Consider the following 18,070-nt stretch of genomic DNA (forward strand, 5'->3'; position numbering starts at 1 on the left):
GCTCACAGTATTGCAAGAGCTCATTTCTGAGCCAGGCAAAGCTGTGCTTTTCTTTAACTAGAGACACTGTTGGCTGAGTTTTTTCATGTGCAGGAGCTACTTGTGTGCAACTGCATTTTGCAGGTGTTTCAATAGCAGGACTGATTCTCATTGCTTTGTGTCTGTGACTGCATCATGTTATTTACATGAAAACATTGGATGCAATTAGGTAGAGAGGCCAAAGGATATTCCTTTCAGGTACAAGCATAATCTAATATGAATGCGTGTCAGAATTATGAGTTTTATTTTTTTTTAATATAGGTGCTGTCTGCAATAAAATCTTTAGTAATTTATTGTTTTCTCCCTGTCATAAAATAAGGAAAATACTGGATAGTTTGGTAAAGTTGGGTAAAACCCAGTTACTTACCTTGTTCTGTAAAGCATCTTATATAGAAATGTCATGGAAGTGTATAGAATAGGTGGGTGTTGCTATTACTGCCTTTTCATTTCCCTTTGCAAAAAATTGGTTCAGGAAGAGCATGGCTCTACCACACACTCAGGGATTTTATCAGAAACTAAATGGAGGACTATTGATAATGATCTGGAAAGCCCTTAATGAAGCATAGTTCATCCATTACTCCTTTGGATATTTCCAATTTTTGTTGGAAAACTATTTTCTTTTCTATGTGTTCTTTGTGCACTTAGATATGATGTTTATAAAATAATATATGTAAAATTTACATGTAAACACATACATATATCTTTTGGAACCAAAACCCTACTATTCTTCGTTCAAATCCTTGCATGCAGAAACCTCATTTCTGTTTTTCCTACAGAAATGTTAAGTGACAAATGAAAATCCACATCAACTTTTAAAATAGTATGCTAATATCTGAATTATGTTTTCCTAAGAAAGAAGTTACTAAACAACATTAGTCACAATTGCATATCTTTTTTTTAGAGATGATAAGGTCTCACAAAAATTTCTCTCAAGCGCTGCCTCAGTCTGGATTAGTAAAATTTCTCCTGCAATGTGTAGCAAGGGTTTTAGGTGAACAGAACTTCCATGATTTTGCTTTGTAATGTTGCTGCTGTTTTTAAAATTATATTTTATTTGTAAATTTTGTTGTAACTTACAAGAACCACTTTTGGCATTAACCATCTATTTGCTTTTTTCTAACCAGGTATTAAAGTGAAATTTAGAACCCAGGAGCCTGATGGTTTGATTTTTTTCTCTGCATCACCTGGCAACCAGGAGGAGTACATTGCACTGCAGCTGAAGAGTGGGCGTCCTTACTTTCTTTTTGATCCACAGGTACAACAAAAGACAGGATCCTATAAAAGTAGCTTATATCATTTACCTTTGTACTTTTTACATGCTTATCCTTGGGGATTTTTTGTTTTGTTTTGTTTTTGGGTTGGTTTTTGTTTGTTTGTTTTTTAAATTTAATTGATACAAGCTAACTTGCTTCTCAGAACCCATAGGTAACTAGAGATTTTGAGGGGAGAAAAACTGAAATACTAAATCTTTGCTGATTTTTTGTGGGGTATGCCACAATATAAGATGGGTTTTTCTGCATTTTTATGTGTGAAGTCTTTTGTCAGTGCCACTAAACACCACTACAGCTTAAACGAACAAGATTTCAAAGTTGCGCAGAACTAAGTTTTGAATTAGTTAGTAAGTTTATATAATGTTAGTCAATTATTTTTAAGCCTCTCGTCTTGAGACTGTTCCCCTATAGAGATCAGCATGACACCATTATGCAAAAATATAAATGAGAGAAGTAGCAACAAAATAAAAAGTAAGGCCACAATCCCTTGCATTTCTGTTTGGGTATTTTGTGTTTTCTGGGCACCCCAAAACTGGATCTCCTTATGGAATTAAAAAACATTATGGCCTCACTTATATTTCATAAATATGCAAGAAACTGTAAATAATTATCAGATTTTTCTCACCTAGTCTTAACCTTTGCCTCCTGAGCTCTGCCACAGTCACTCTGTGACCATGTGGAGGTGTTGTGCAGTAGTGAAAACCCCCTTCAGCTTTGGAACACCTATAGAAGAAGCAAGGTGCTGCACAGAAGCAGGCTTGTATATGATCCCAATGCTAGAAAATGTTAAATCTGCTTCTAAGCCCAAGATACACACTTCTACTAATTCTGCAGCATTTACAAGCAGGCTTTATCTTATTGTGTACTTCAGATTTGGGCCCCAGCTTAATGTTGTTAATATTGTCCTCATAAACATTTTAATAGACACTAGTTCTATTTTTGCTCTCTTACACCTATGCCTTCTTTAAACTGAAAGGAAAGTTATTTCTTTTGGAAGGTCTTTTGAGGTTTATTTAGATTTTTCTGTTGTTGTTTGATGGTTAATTGGAGTGGCTATCTTTCAATTGACGTTTTAATGCTTCAAATAGTATTCCTAGTCCTTCTTTCAGATTTGCTTCTTTTAAAGTAGCTTTATGTCAAGTTGTTTAAATCATTCCCTAGAAGATATTTTATTTGTTTGGATCCACAGTATCGGGGGAATGGGAAGGGGGAGAGATGGAAGAGTGGCTGCATTGGGGCTTTAATTTTTCCCCCTTTTCACCTGTCTCTTAACTGCAAAATCCCCAGCAGGTCTTATATTCAGTCCTTAGAGCTTCTCAGTTCATGTAATATTTTCAACAGGTACTGTCTTGAATTTTAACAGATTACTTCTTTATGAATGTATCTTTCTTTATCTTTTTATTTCATTTGAATCAGGCAACTCTTCCATGCTGATTTTTAGGCTCATCACTTCAATAGTTTCCTCTTATGAAATAGCCTATGGTGCTGCTTCAGTGCTTCAATTGCTGTTTAGAGAAAAAAAAAAAAAAAAAGCTGTCATTCAAGGCATCCAGGAGCAGTGTAGGTCTTAATAGTTGATTTACTTCCTTGAAAGCTAATACTTTCTAATTTCTCATTAATAATGTGGAAGAGATTCCTGTACATTCTCATGTTCAAAAGTAGGGTACAGTGGCCTACATCAAAGTGTTTTGTGTGGAAACCTTTTCTTTTACCTCTGAAAACTCAGTTATCAAAAAATTTCAGTCTTCTGTATCCCTAATATGCTGTGCTACCTTACTGTCATTACATTTGTTTCTTTGTTTTTGTCATAGTTTGTTTCTTTTTTTCTGTAGCCATGATTTGCTATTCCTTTCCTACAGTGTCAGATATCCTGTACTGTAGAAGCATTTCTTCATCTTTCATTTGTGCATCACAGTCTGCATTAGTGTGCAAATGCTTTAATTACTTCTTATTGACATCAAATGGTGTCTTAGCCAGGTTATAGGCATTCTTGTCTTTAATTATAGTCATGACATATACAGTAAACATTTATGGCCCTTCCTTTATGCTCTTCTCTGAGAAATTGCCAACACTCTTTTTGATGACAATTGTGTCTCTGCAGCTTTTTATCTGCAGCAGTGTGGTGTAATATTCTGTGCTCCCTTCCAGCTGTGACCTGTGGCAGGTTAATTATTTGTACCCTCAGTCCCTTTCGGGATGCTTGGCCGTATCTTCGCTCGTGATCAGCCGCGCGTTCTCTCTTTGTTGTGTCTGCTCTGGGGATGGTCCTGCCAAGTCCTCCTGGTGGGGAGCCTTCAGCAGCCTCGCTTCTTCCTTCGCTAAGTGTTAATTTCAAATCCTTTTCTTCGTGTCCATTCATACTTCTCTGAGCTCCATGTACACCACCATTCATCTGGCTGTTGTCTGACTGTTCCTTTTTGTCTCCCTTTTGTGCTGTGCAACTGCTCTTTTTTCCTTCTTAACTGTTTTACTGCCATTCTTTGTGGGTTGCTATCCATGATCCAGGAAGCACAAGGTTTTTTTGCAAACAGATATTTTCCTTAGTCTTTTTGGAACAATCAAATTTTTCTATAGAGCTTCCTCTGAACTCAGAGTCTCTGTAAAGCTTCAGCTGTCTGTGGATTTTTCTTCTTATTGTGATGTCTGTACATCTACACCTAAATTATACAATCAACTCCAGCTAAATTTATGGTTTTCTTTCAGTGGCTACAGGTAATTTCTTTTTTTCCCAGGGAAGCACTAAACATCTTATACCAAGTGAAATCAGTGGAAATATAAGCCCAACATGGAGCACCTTTTTTCCTAAGTGATTAGGACAGCCTGAGGATAGACTGAGATTCTTCTCACAGGGTGGAGGGAATTGTATCTAGCTTATCTAGCTCTTCCATTTTAGAAGATGATTCATTTACTAAATTTTACAGCAAAAAGGAGGAACACTAAATACTTTCCTTGTGTGCGTTGCCTTGTTTGTTGTTCTTGTCATGGAGAGGCCAAAGTATTAGGCACACTCTGAGGGTGAGGTTTTTATTCCACAAAATAAAAGGAAGGAAGATAGACAATACCTGGCTATGTGTCCCAACTAGATCTTCCTCCTTGGCACTGGCAAAACATCAGTACTTGTTCACATTCTTAGTAGTAGGAGTTCAAGCATTGAAAGAACTTGATTGGGACAGGTGTTGTTGCATTCAGACTTTGGCACCTGAGACAGTATCTCTGAAGATTCATATTTGTGATGATTTTCAATGTAAACATCAGTATGACAGAATCATTTATATTTACTCAGTTATTACTGACAGCAACCAAACATTAAGACTTATTGTATGGCATAGCAAAATAATGCAGATTTCAAAATATGTGATTTCCAAAATCCATGACAAGCGATCTTACAGCAGGCTGTTTGAATGTGATCCCAGAATGACTCTGGTAGTTATGGAAAAAGTGTAAAAAGGCCTCTCCAGTGCAGGACATGCTGAACCCTGAACATTTTTTTTGTCTTCTACATTCCTTCCCTCCAAAATTAAGTACAGGTTAGCACGTGTGCTTGTGTGGTCCCAGATTGAATTGGTTACAAATAAATGTGGTTTCTGATGTATAAAACTGTTCATACTCTAGAATGTTGCCAAACATAATATGAAGAACCACTTATTCAGGCACCTGATCTTTAGAATGCAGCATCGTTTGTACCAATTTTAACGCTAACTAAGTACACTTTGATGAGACAGCATTTAATAAAATGCTCATTAATTTCATCATTAGCAAGGGTATGCTAAGAAGTAAGCCAGTTTCTTATGTCACGCCCAATTAGCATCCCATGCTAGTAATCCCATTAGTATTGTTGAATTCACTAATGGAAAAACTAATGGGCATGCTACCAGGGCACATTAATTGGGCATGACACCAGTTCTGGTTTTAATTATTAAACTACGATAATGAAATGTGTGTGTTTGTAAAATATTAAAATGTTGAAATAGGAGAGAAGACAATAAAAAATAGTATATGAAAAAGTGCCATTAGTGTGTAAGGATATATAGCTTTGTATTCTTATTATGGGGCAGAGGGACTGCTCTCCAAACCTCCTCAGTACCAAGATGTTGGCTGAATGGAGCTGGAAACATGCTGTAAATATTCACAGGAAATAATTTTTTCTTTAGCTGTGTACAGATGTGCATATCGCATATATATTTTCATGTATAGGACACACAGTAACAGTCCCCAATGCTAAATGTTGAATGCGTTCTGGGTTCATAAGTCTGTGTGCCAAAATGCAATTTCTAATGGATGAACATCACTTAAGACAGAATACTAAATTTTAGTAAGAGGGTTTTAGTATTAATCGAAATAGGTGGTTGTTTCTATCAACAGCTTTTCTCCATGTGTGTAATTCTAAGATCCTTGGACCAAAAGTAATACTAGAAGATCTGGAAAAAAAATTGTTGAACTGTCTGGCTTGCTGCTGCAAAGTTATAAACTGGGCCCCCAAATTATAAGGAACCAAATTTTTCATTTATGTACTTTTTGGAAATTGTTTTTTGAAGGCATAAAGTAACTCCAGTGGTTGAGATTGTAGCACAGTACCTATATAAAGAAACATTTTTCTATCAGTTGTTGCCTGCTGTACAAGACAATTCTCTTTTGTGAATTCAGCAGAATAACGCTGAGTTCCCAGATAGTTTAAGAATGATATAAAGTCCTAAGGCAATCTTATAGGAATTATTAACAAGTTAGATGATTGTTTGGATATAAATATGAAGAAAATTCTTTAAATATATTCATTCTATTTTTATTATATCATTATATTAATTTATGTGATATTTTGTTTGGTTCTTTGCATTCTTGAGCTTTAGTTTGGTAACTGCATATATTACACTCCCCTTACTCAGCAATTCAGAAAAGATTTCTCTGTATATGTAATAGATGTCCTTAAATTCTCCCCTTTGTGTTGTATTTTTATTTGTTTATTAAAATCAGTAAAAATTCTCCTTAAATCTAAATCCATTTTTACAAGCATCCCTTGTACCATAAAAGCAACCTCAATAACTACCTTTTGGGGCTTTTTTTGTTTAGTTTGGTTTGATAATTGGTTGGGGTCTTTTGTTTGAGATTTTGTTTTGAGGGTGTTTTTGCTTTGTTTTATTTTCCTGAATCTCTTGGTATGAGCTTTTACCCCCTAAAATGGATGGTACCTTCTCATCTAGAGATTTCAGTGCTTTTGATACCAGGTTAACATAGAGAGAAAGTGCATCTACTGTGCTACACATGCACCCCTCTTTTGGATCCCTTCATGTGGACAGGTGCTGCAATTAACAATCCTGATATGCAGCTGCTCTCCATGGATGACACATTGAACCATGGCCATCAAACTTCACAGCCACAGCAATCCTTGAAGTAGTTAAATAGAGACATAATTAAAAAAAAAGGTATAAAACATATAAAATCTGAGTGACATGACCCTCAATAATTTGTGCCTCATCCTTGTCTTTATCGGGGGCACTACACAGGATTTTCTATTTTTAATAGACACTGAAATGGATGCTTGATCCTTTATTTATTATTTGAGAAGGTTAAATTTAGTGTTTAAATTTAGAAGGTTAAATAAGTCCTAAACATCATTCAGCAGTCCAAAGGAAGTTAAACATAGGACTGCTGTCTTTATTTTTAGATGTAATATGCTATAAATTGTCATAAATGAGTAAAATATTATTCTAAATATTGCCTTCAAAATATTCTAAATCAGATTCTTCTATTATAATAAAAAGGGATCTGCAGTAGCAGTCACTCCAACTAATGATGGTGGAAAAGTGTATAACGATAACAGTTGGCACCAACTAATTGCTACAAGAATTCAAGCTCTGGGAAACATCACAGTGGATGGGCAGTACACAGGTAATCAATTCATTTAAATAACTTTGGTATTACTACGGATATTGTTCACTTGCTTTTTCACTACCTATATTCACTCATACAGAAAAAAAATTCACTCAGTTTTCTGACTGTTTTGTCATTACTGGTTTGACTGTTCATCTGAGGGATCTCTCCACTGTGAGTCTTTGATAATTCAGTACTAAGTCTTTTTGTGCTTGTGAATTTATAATTGTGTTGATCTCCTGTTGTTAAATAGAGCTGTAAACATTCCTGGGTATGTATTATGAAACTCTTAGACTATTTTGTCACATTAGCCTCTTTATAATATACCAATATTTTTTTATTGACTTGAAAATCTGTTGAAAGCATTGAATATTTGAATAATAAATTATTTTGTTCAGGTTCTTCCCTAGCAACTAGTGGCAGTACCATTATTGGAGAGAGCACGGGAGTTTTTGTGGGAGGACTTCCACAGGGGTATACTATTGTAAGAAAGGATGAAGGTAAGTATGATAAATAAGTTTGTACAGTTTCTAAAATTTTATCTTTTGGGATAGACTGAAATCTCTATATAGTTGATTTCATCAGCATTAAAGCACTTTTGGGGGTCTGTGTACATTTTAGTGGATTTTGTACACAGAACTGGTATGAGTGTGAAACTTATGGGTATGTTTTACATACAGTTTCACAAATTCATTCCAAAATACCAATTTGAATTGTTTGTATTAGCTTAAGCACATGGTTTTATATCCCAGTTTGATGCAGGGGTACAACATGCTGGCCTTTTTCGTGTGAGTTTGTATCCTTCAGAAGTTGTTGCATTGATCTCAGAGGTGTATGAATATACCTGTATTTTACAGATATAGAATTTATGAGGAGCTGGATCATATCTGGCTTCTCAAACAATCAATAAGCATAAGTTTTCATACATAAATTTAGTATATATGCCAAATGTGTAAACTGCCATCAAATGGCAGAGGTGACTTTCTATCTAAGTATACAAGCAGCTGTTTTCAGTGAATTCGTATCCAGAATTCTGTTTTTTTTCATATTAATCTGAAAGTCAGATTCTTTATTAAGTTTGTGTTTCCGCCTCTGACATGAAATCTAGTTGACTTGATGTGGGGTACACTGGAGTTCAACTTCCTCTTTCCTTCTTTATTTCACTGCACTAAAACCAGAAATACATACATCTGTTCTTCCAAAGCATTGGTTCACAAAGTAATCCAGGATGCTTCTCTCAAAAACCCCAGCTATATATTCAAAATGAGACTGAATATCAATACCATTTAAGAGTAGGGCACCTATAAAAACAGATGTGAATTTTTGCCCCCAGTAATAAAGAAGGGATAGCAGCTACGTGTAGTTGATTTTGGGTTTTTGTTTTAGACAAGAAAGGAAGGAAAAACTTCCCGATTAAGCTTCTAAACCTGTATTTCTCTGGCTCACCTATTGCTTCCTACTCAGCACATACGTGCCTTTCTTCAGAATTCTTGTTTTGTTTAAAGAAAGCTTTTTTGGATTTTCATAGACTAGATTTATGTTGTTGATCTGAAAGTAGCTGTACGCAAAAATCTCAAAAAGTTTGGTATTTTTCAGCTACGCAGCAATAGGTGCTGTCTTTAGTGATTAGACCCATTCAGAAATCTGGATTTAGCTTGGAGGCCAGCTTTATGATCTGATTGATGGCTGGTTTTCTATGCACACATGGACTTATATGATAGGGACAGCACGTAGAAAACATATAAATTAATTCCTATGTTTAGTTGCAGGTGTTTGACTTAAAAAAATAATTTCCTTTTTGCAGGGATGAAGAGAATAGTCCAAAAAGGATTTGTGGGCTGTCTCAGTGACATATTTTTGAAAAAGGTGCATACTCCCTATGAGAACTGGGAATCTTTGAACTGGCAGGACGCTGAAGAACAAAACAATGTCTACCATGTTTGGGAAGGATGCCCCATTGGACTCTCAAAAGGAGCACATTTTCTTGGCAGAGGTAGTTTGCTGTGCTATTGCTCTATCCAAATTTGTTATTGAGGTAATTGAGAAGGTCGTTGTGTCAAAAGTGTTGCAGTGATCTTCTTTTCAAGGCAGCTTTAGCTATATAGCATTATTTCTGTTGGTTTAAAATTGTGTCTCTTGGCTGACAGAAGGTGCTGAATGTAAGAGGAATTGCAGATGGTGCTGCTGTAACTCTATGCAGATTGGATGTGTGTCTGAAAGGTGAATTTTAACTTTTGTAGGGACATAAAGATGCCTATCAACAACAACAAAAAAAAAAGCAGAAAAAAGCCAGGTAAAAAAAATTTAGGATACTTTACTGGTTTGGTTTCTTGCAGTACATTATTGATAACTGTCCTCAAAGCTAAATGATAAAGTTGTGAACTGTAATTTTGAAGCCTGAGTTCTTCCTGCCAGAGTATAAAGTAGCACCTAGATTTTTACTTTTGATTTCTTGAACCAATTTACTTATTTGATAAACTTATTTATGCATTCATCTTCTTTCAAGGGTTCCTGGAGCTGCATTCGGGTGTTTTCAGTGGTGGACTGGAATTTGAGATCTCATTCAAATTCAGAACAGATCAACTGAATGGGTTGCTTTTGTTTGTTTACAATAAAGATGGCCCAGATTATCTTGCAGTAAGTTCAAAAATACGATTAACTCTATTCAAACATGACCTGTAAGTTTTCTCCACAAAAGCAAAACTAGCAATGAAAGAAATTCCAAACCATAAGTTATTTTCATGTCTTACTAGTTTTGAAATGCTTTGCACAGCACACTATAATGGAGCCAAAATTCTTTAAGGGATGCTAAGTGTTAAGTTACTGTTGTAACTTATGTCATAAATAAGAAAGATATCAATGTATGAAAAGCAGAATTATTGTCTTAACTGGATTAGAAGTGATCAGTAAAGAGAATAAAATACATGTATTAAAAGCTTTCACTTAATTTCTTGGAAAGCATAAAGTTTACCTATTTTCCTAGTGCTCATACTAAAACAAAATTAATTAAATTATAAATCAAAATGGCCGTGATAGAAATTGTCTGGTCTCCTCATAAAACTTTCTCTTTAAGATATATGTTTATTTTTATAATCCATATTTTTTTGTTCCTTTAGACTTGAAACAGGCAGAAATTAGTTAGTTCCAGCTTAATTCCATCTCATCTTTGTCACCATTTTCCCACACTGTAGAGGAAGTTTCACAAATCCTGTATCAGGCAAATTTGTGAGGTAGTGCCTATGAACCTTCTTTTTGGTGTCTGTGAAATAAAACTGTTCATGCTCAGAATTATTTGTGCTTCTATCATTTCCAATATGTTGTTTAAGTTTTAATATGTTTGGTTTAATTTTTCAAATTCTTTTATTAGCTATGTGACTCTGGATTTTCATACTTTTCTTTCCCAAGGATTTTGAGTATAATTAGACTGTGGTTACCACTGCTTAGTGGGTCAAATATACTTGCACCAACTAGTAGGTATTACAGAGGATGACATGGAAAAAAAATACATTTTTTCAGTTGTTCCAAGAAGCAGTAATTTATTTTTAGAAATTTTTGAGAGCATTGTTATTCTTTATGACCCAATCTGCTCTTTCTGCACTTTTATTGAATTTAATTTATTTATTTATTTCTTATTATGCAGCTGTTTTGCTAATGGCTGTCATGTCACAACCTGTTTTATTGTGTGGCATTATGTCTAATGGGCCTTCTCTTTTAAACTTCTGACCTAAACCATATAAATATATTTTCCTCCTTTTCAGGTCAATTATAACTTACTCCATATTTACTTTTTATACTACTGGCTTTTCCAGCAGATAATTTTTTCCTGGGTTTTGAATTCTGCTAGAACCTATTGCTTCTTCTTTTTAAAGCAGCCTTAGTTAAAAAATTATCATGACTACCTATAGCAAGTCTTGCTAATTACAGTTATTACTTTAATTTTGCCTTGAAGTAATGGCCAGGATCATGTGCCAATAGCATAAGATGTTACATGTATGCTACTGTCCCACCCTAAAAAAGGGTTGTATGTGTGTAATTCACAGCACAGGGGCACTATTTATGTGAAGAGTATTCACAGGGTTCTTCTGAAGGTTCTGGTAGTAGGTGAGTCTTGTTCCCTCTCGCTTGCTCTGTGAAATATGAGAAAATAGACTCTGACTACAAAGGAAACAGGGGACTTAATAAATTAAAAGCGGAATCAAAAGCACAAAGTAGTTAGACAAAACAATTTCCTTTTCTTTTCAAACGTCCAGAGTTTTGGCAGTTTTATATTTACAGTATTTTTAGCTCTGAAAATTGGATCATTTTCTTAGCATTTGTCCTAAGTCAAGTAAATTTCTTTTATCTAAATTTAATCGTGACTTCAACATCTCCATAGCCTTAAGATGAGGAATTTTAGAGAGGATGAGTATATGCATGCTTTTCCAAGTCTCTCAGCTTTGTGTTTTGCTCATAGATAATGATGACAGAAGGCTTCTCTGTACACTTGATCTCACAAGAGGAGGTTAATAGAAAGTGAAAATGAGGGGTGTAGCTTGTTGCGCATGAACTACGATGTCTTTGTTAGGAGCTTTGGTCAGGAGACACTTGCACAGCAAAACAGATTATGAGCTATACCACTTAGCCTGAGTGCCAGGTATTCCCTGACCCTTCCCTTTGCATAGGTCACAGCTCTCTTATTAGCTTTATAGTTTGGGAATGACTGCAGCTACACACACAGCTGGACTGCTACCAAACAGCCAAAGACTCTTTCTCCTCTTCTGCCCAAGAACAAAATGGTGTCTTGGAAAGGTGCTGTGCATAAAGGTCACTTCTTCCATGACTTCCATGCCCTGAGAATTAACTCAAGCCAGTGAGGTCAATCTGATTATCTTTGGATCCAGGCATAATAATTACAAGCTAACTGTGACCAGCTGTACTAGTATGAATCACTAGCTCTCACTCTGGCATATGATTCCTCATGAGTTTATTTGACAAAAAGATTTTGCAACTGCTGATAAAGTTTGCATGACTGATTTTTGATGCTGACCGCTTCACCAGCAACAAAAGCACTGTCAGATTTCTATGTAATACCAGTAACTGGCTCCTGAGACATTGTCACTGATGATTTGGTTCTGCAAAGCTGCAACTAAGAAAAAAGTCTTGCAAGAACTTTTTCCAAAGAGTTGCACTTTTCAATAGCTGCATGAAGTAAAATAACAAGTGTGCAAGATGAAAGTGTTACCTGTGATGGAGCTAAGGAGGAACGTGAAATTTTGAGAACTCAAATTGGAAAATCTAGCAAAGAAATGACTGATACTCACATGAGAGTGAGGTTGATATTCCTGTTGGTTAGCAGTAATTTCTCTCTGTTAGGTGTCAGGAAAACATTCTCATTTCCTTTCCATTAGAGTGACTGACTGAGAAGGCTATTGAGGGGTCTGTGTTTGGGCCTCTGCTCTCTGGCTGGCAGGTCTGAACTGAGCTAGATTTTGAACTGGAGTGATTGGCTGCATATCAGCAGAAGTGCCATGTACTTTTTCTTTCAAGGACTCAAAGACTGCCTGTCCTTGATAAGGTTTTTGAAGTCCATTGCTTGTCTCTGCTGATATTTCTGAATCTCAGGAAGACTTTGCAATTCAAAGGAGCAAAAGCCATGACCACTCTTCTAGTTCTACATTGGTTGAGACTGTTTTGTATGGCAGTTTTAGCAAAGTGTCATTCAGCCTCTAATGCAGCCCCTATTGTACCCGTTTTGTTTCTCAGAGCTATGTCTGGATATTCCTTTCATCTTCAAAATCATGTTTATAAGCAGATTGAGTAAGGCAGGGACTGGCTCCTGCAGAGAAGTGCAATACAGAACCACAGTTGAAAGGGCCTTTTGGAGTAATTTATTCCAAATGTCTGCTAAAAGCAGGACCAACTTATGTTTGATAAGGTTCCTCCAGGCATTTTCTGTTTGAGTAGTGTACATCTCTCTACAGGAGGACAGTCCACAGCTTTCCAAATTCTACAATCTTTGACCATCCTCATTATAGGAAAAAAAGTAAAAACACCCGAAGAAGCCTGCCCTGATCTCTTATTGTTTCTTGTTAAAACTTGTCTTTTGCCTCTCATCCTTTCACAATGAGCCTCTGAGAAAAGTCTTGGGCCTGTCTTCTCTGTATCCTTTCATAAGGCAGAGGAACAGTTAAGTTCTCTTCCCACTTGCTCTTAGACTGGATAAACCTTGTCCTTTCAGCTTCAGCTCGTGTGCAAGGTACTCCAACCACTGACCAGCTTGGTGTCCCTCCACTGGATTCACTCTCGTGTGCTGCAGTATCTTTCATTTACCAAAGTGTCCACAACTGGATACAGTGGTCCAGATGTGTTCTTACACATGGTTACTGGAGGGGAAGAATCATCTCCTTGGAAGCCCTGCCCACCTTTTTTCTAACCTAGCCCAATGCTAGTTTGTCCTTATTATTTTGAGGGTGCATTGGTGGCCAGTGTTCAGTTTGTGATCCACCTCACTCAGTACTGTTCTTCAAAGCTGATTTATATGTCTAGGATACCGATGGCAGCTCCCTTTGCTACCAGCTGCAGACTTGCTGGGATTATACCCCATCCTACTCCCCAGGTCATTAATAACATTATTAATCAGAGTTGGTCCCTGTATCAGTCTCAGAGATATACCACAATGTGCTAGTGGGACTGTGGAATAATCTTTCTTGCTGTTCTTATCTTCCAGATTCAGGCTAAGCTTTGGCTTTCCTAGTTCCAACCTTACATGCTTAGGTAGATGAAAATGAGAATTGTGTGCATAGAGAAGAGCACTAATGAAATTCTGTAACCCAATTTCTGAAAAGCAAGCATGCTTTTAACAAGTAAAGTGAAACTTGCTTAGGTTTAGAGCTGTGATAAAAGATCTGGTTCTGTTGAGAGGTGGCTGCTGAGGTACCTGGCAGAATAATATGATCTTCATGCATTTTTGGTTTCAGGTTATAATATATTTTCCAAGGACAGATTAAAAATCATAATGATTAAAAATAACTTTTTGAAAGTGGTCCCAGAATTCTGTGTAAAGCAAACTATTTATCTGTTGCTTTTATAAACCTGTACTCAGTACCTGTGCTCAGATCTATGCAGGACTTAGGGTTTTTTTCTATTTCCACCATGCAGAAGAGTTAAAACTGTGCAGTGGTCCCCTATCTTTAGCTGCACTCAGGCATTTAAAATGTCAGTCCAGGTCAACACAAAAAACATAAGCATCATTCACTGCCTGCTTTAAAACTATGCCAAGATGAGTAAATTGGAGGAGGGTTGTGCTGAGTAGTGACCCTGGGTCAAGGACTATGCCCTCTCTCTGGCTCCCAGGTCTGGCAGGTTTGCTGGCATGCTGCTGTGCTAATGCCTCTGGAATGCTTTCTTCACACCAGCACAGTGTGCTCCATATTAATTCTCACCAGTGAAGAAAAGCAGAGACTTGTCCAATGGGCTGCCTTTTCCAGCTGTTCTCATCAGCATTGGTGCCATTATCAGCCCTTCACCTGTATTGTGGAGTCCTTAGCTGTAAATGTGTCTGAACTTATGGAAATAGGATAAGTTGTGGTCCCAAAGAAACAAATAAAGGAAATCTGTCTGTTTCAGGGGCAAGAAGTCAGTGTGCAATGGGAAGTAGGACCCACATTCCCCATAGTGTTCAAGCACAGAGTTCTTTGATCAGTTGGGGTGTTTGCTGTACTTCCTGTTGAGGAAATATGATCCAATTGCAAACACTGTAATATTAATATTATCAGTAAACTAAATATGTCAGTTTGTCAATAATAGAGATAAGGATTTATATTAAATCTGCATTTTTTCTTTCACTTAATAAGGTTTCTGCATAGAAGCAGAAATGTCTTTTTGTGAAGTATTCATATTTTTCAACCTCCAATTCATCCCCAAAGTGTTTAGTGTTCTGTATGTGCCAATTTACAATCTCAGCCTACTTGTGTTTGAGTCAGTTAGGATAAAGAGTCTTGCAGAAAAGCGTTTGGAAACTTCTGCAGTGAAAAATTTAAGTAAAATGTATTTCTATTAGAGAATTGGCACATTAATCTCAAAGAGCACATACAAAACCAATTATTTTCTTACAAGATTTAGAAGAATAAGGATGAAATGTATGAGTGTAAGAATCAATGTCTGCTGGAAAAATTTGAAATTGAGTTCACCAGCCAATTAAAAAGACCTTAATCAGGTCTGACATTTCATTTCCTTATTATCTTGTTACATTCCTCTGAAAAATGAATCGATAGATAAAGTACTGTTTTCTTATTCTCAAAAAAAGCTAAACAGTCTTGTTCATTGTCTTTTCTTTTTAGATACATTACTGCCAAAGTCAGTTGTCAAAAAAATCAAAATCTATTTTCCTACATTCTGAATTAACTGATGCACTGTATTTAGCATGTTGTATGTAAACAGTATTAACCCGAAGGTAAAAAATTCCTTTTTTGCATCTTATTCAGAACTCCCTTAATGTTTTTTAAAATAGCTTTCTTTCATTGTTGTGTATTTGATGTCTCCTTCAAAATGTTTTTTTTTTTTCTGTTTTAAAATGTATAGATTGAGCTGAAAAGTGGAATATTAAACATATTCTTAAGAACTGGCATTGTCTTTACCCAAGTGGATCTCTGGCTGGGACTGTCTTACTGTGATGGAAAGTGGAATGAAGTCACCGTGAGCAAGGAGGGCTCTGTGATTTCTGCCACTATGAATGAGCTGAGAGAGCAGGCACTTGAACCCCGTGTTCAGCAGCTGAAAGTAAACTCACCTGTCTATGTAGGAGGAATCCCACCTGAGATTCATAGTTTTTATAGAGAACTGGGGTTAGAACAAGGTAAGATGACACCAAGAAGAACATGCGTTTTCAAAAACTGGTGTCATGCACCAGGTGGACATTCTGCTGCTGATAGTCTAAATTCATGGATGTGTAACATGAATTTTTCCTCCCACCCCTTTTGACTCTACTAGTTATCCCTACCCATCTAGCTTTACTTAGACCTGATCTTTTTGTGAGGCTATAAAAATTCTTCCAGTGATACCTGAAGCAATCTGACTGATGAGAGAGGACCTTGGAGTGTAGGAAATGGTGAAGTGAGAGGCCCAACCAGATGATCTCAGATCTTCATCTGAGAATGCCAGTTCACAGAAATCTGTTTTACCTGATCAATTTGTGTCACTTGCAGATCTGGAATACAAAACCAGTGGGAGACAGTAAACATAGCTTAAATCACTGTAATGAATCTGGATGCAGTCCCATGGAAAAGCAGCTCAGAGTTTCTTAGTCTTTTTTGGGCAATACTAATTATTATCCAAAAAATAAGCAAGTATTAACACCTGAACAAAACTGGATTTTGGCTACAATTGCCATGATGTTTTCCTCATTATCAGAAGGAAGGAAGATGATCATATATTTAGCCATCACTGTGACTCTTCTATACTGGAACAGGTCAAATTTGTAGGGAAAAGAGGGAAGCGTTAATTGCATTCTGATACTAATGGCCTCCACAAAAGGATCTACTGTAGGAAGCCTAGGCAAAAAGTGTCTACTAAACTGGCTCTGTTTGGGTGTCTTTTTTCATTACTTGTGAAACTGTTCATCAGTCATGGGGTATTTTTCAGCTACTGTGGACAAATGTGTATCAGTCAGTAAGTGATTAGTGGGGAATCCACTAAGTGTCTTCGAACGCATGAGCTCACATTGAATGTGCACATTCAAGTGAGCTGTATTGGAGCCTTTTAATTTCATGGCTACAGAATAGTCCAGGAATATATTTTTAGGTGCTCTTCCAACTCTAGGTATCACATATAATATAATCTTCTTTCAGGTTCTTTGTGCATAATATTTATGGCCCAAAAGAGCTGGCCAGTCATACCCTGTCAGTGTTGCCTTGTAGCAGATGGTGTAGCCTCGTGAGTGGATGCATTCACAGCTCCTACAGCAAAGAGATATGTGAACAAAGAATCTAGGGAAATTACATATTAAGTGAATGTCTGAAGTGCATATCAAGGCACATCAATAAATATTTCTTTCCCACCAAACCTCCTCAGCATGCCATAAAATAAGATGGTAGCTGTGAATTTATATTTAGAGTGTCTGAAGATGGTTATTATCTTATGTGCTCCTAAATGTAGGTTCAGGTGAGCAAGATTAGATATTATAGCTTAAAACATACTTTTGTTTAGGACTACAGTGATGTAGTGGTAAGATGATAGAATATAGAGACTTTTCCATTTAATAAATATTTAGAGAAGGTTTTCTCCATCTATGGCTGCTTGATAGTTAATTTTTCAATAAAGGAATGTTGTTTTGCCCACATCAAATAAGTGATAAATATTATTCTCCTCCTGCCTCATCTCTATGCGAGTTACAACTTCAAGGAATTTTAGCTGGAGTCTGTGAGCCTTTGCATGACCCATCACATGCCATCCTGGGAGGTTCAAAAGGAAGCTACCTGGCAGGAATGTTTGTGAAAATTTGTACTATCTTTACTTATTCTGCAGCTACTTGAGAATAGACAGTATTGCTTTGCTGATGTCAGTGAGGAGTCTTCAAATAGTGATAAAGGTAGCTAAATGATACTAAAAATGATGTATTAAATAGATTGTAGAGAATGCATCTCACTGCAAATCAAACAACTTCGTTTTATCTTATGATTAGGATGCCTGGGTGGTCTGGGACTAATTCTTTCTTCTGTGACAGACTAAGAAACTGAGCCAGTCACTGTGGACTAGGAGTTGAAATTAAATTAGGATATATTCATTTTAAGGAGCAGTTAGGCCAAATTCTCTGTATGGTGGAGAGACAAGGTGTTTTAGAGGATGATTCAAAATGGATGTCCACCTTCATTACCCCTTTTTGCATAAACTGTGTATAGACATTAGATTCTCAGTTCAGG

The 18,070-nt window shown here is 36.5% G+C and overlaps 1 protein-coding gene across 9 annotated transcripts in view; it reads left to right on the forward strand.

Annotated features, from left to right (window-relative positions):
- Window positions 1-18,070, forward strand: part of USH2A (usherin) — a 373,983-nt gene that overhangs the window by 127,635 nt on the left and 228,278 nt on the right. For all 9 annotated transcript variants that reach the window (XM_071426043.1, XM_071426058.1, XM_071426050.1 and 6 more), the window contains 6 exons: window positions 1,164-1,294; window positions 7,067-7,193; window positions 7,574-7,675; window positions 8,980-9,168; window positions 9,682-9,812; window positions 15,735-16,008. In XM_071426043.1, the coding sequence (XP_071282144.1) occupies window positions 1,164-1,294; window positions 7,067-7,193; window positions 7,574-7,675; window positions 8,980-9,168; window positions 9,682-9,812; window positions 15,735-16,008 (954 nt within the window). The remainder of the gene's footprint in view (window positions 1-1,163; window positions 1,295-7,066; window positions 7,194-7,573; window positions 7,676-8,979; window positions 9,169-9,681; window positions 9,813-15,734; window positions 16,009-18,070) is intronic.

Source organism: Agelaius tricolor, unplaced genomic scaffold, assembly GCF_023055355.1.
Source record: "Agelaius tricolor isolate 1412-34295 unplaced genomic scaffold, bAgeTri1.0.p SCAF_1, whole genome shotgun sequence".
Taxonomy (NCBI): domain Eukaryota; kingdom Metazoa; phylum Chordata; class Aves; order Passeriformes; family Icteridae; genus Agelaius; species Agelaius tricolor.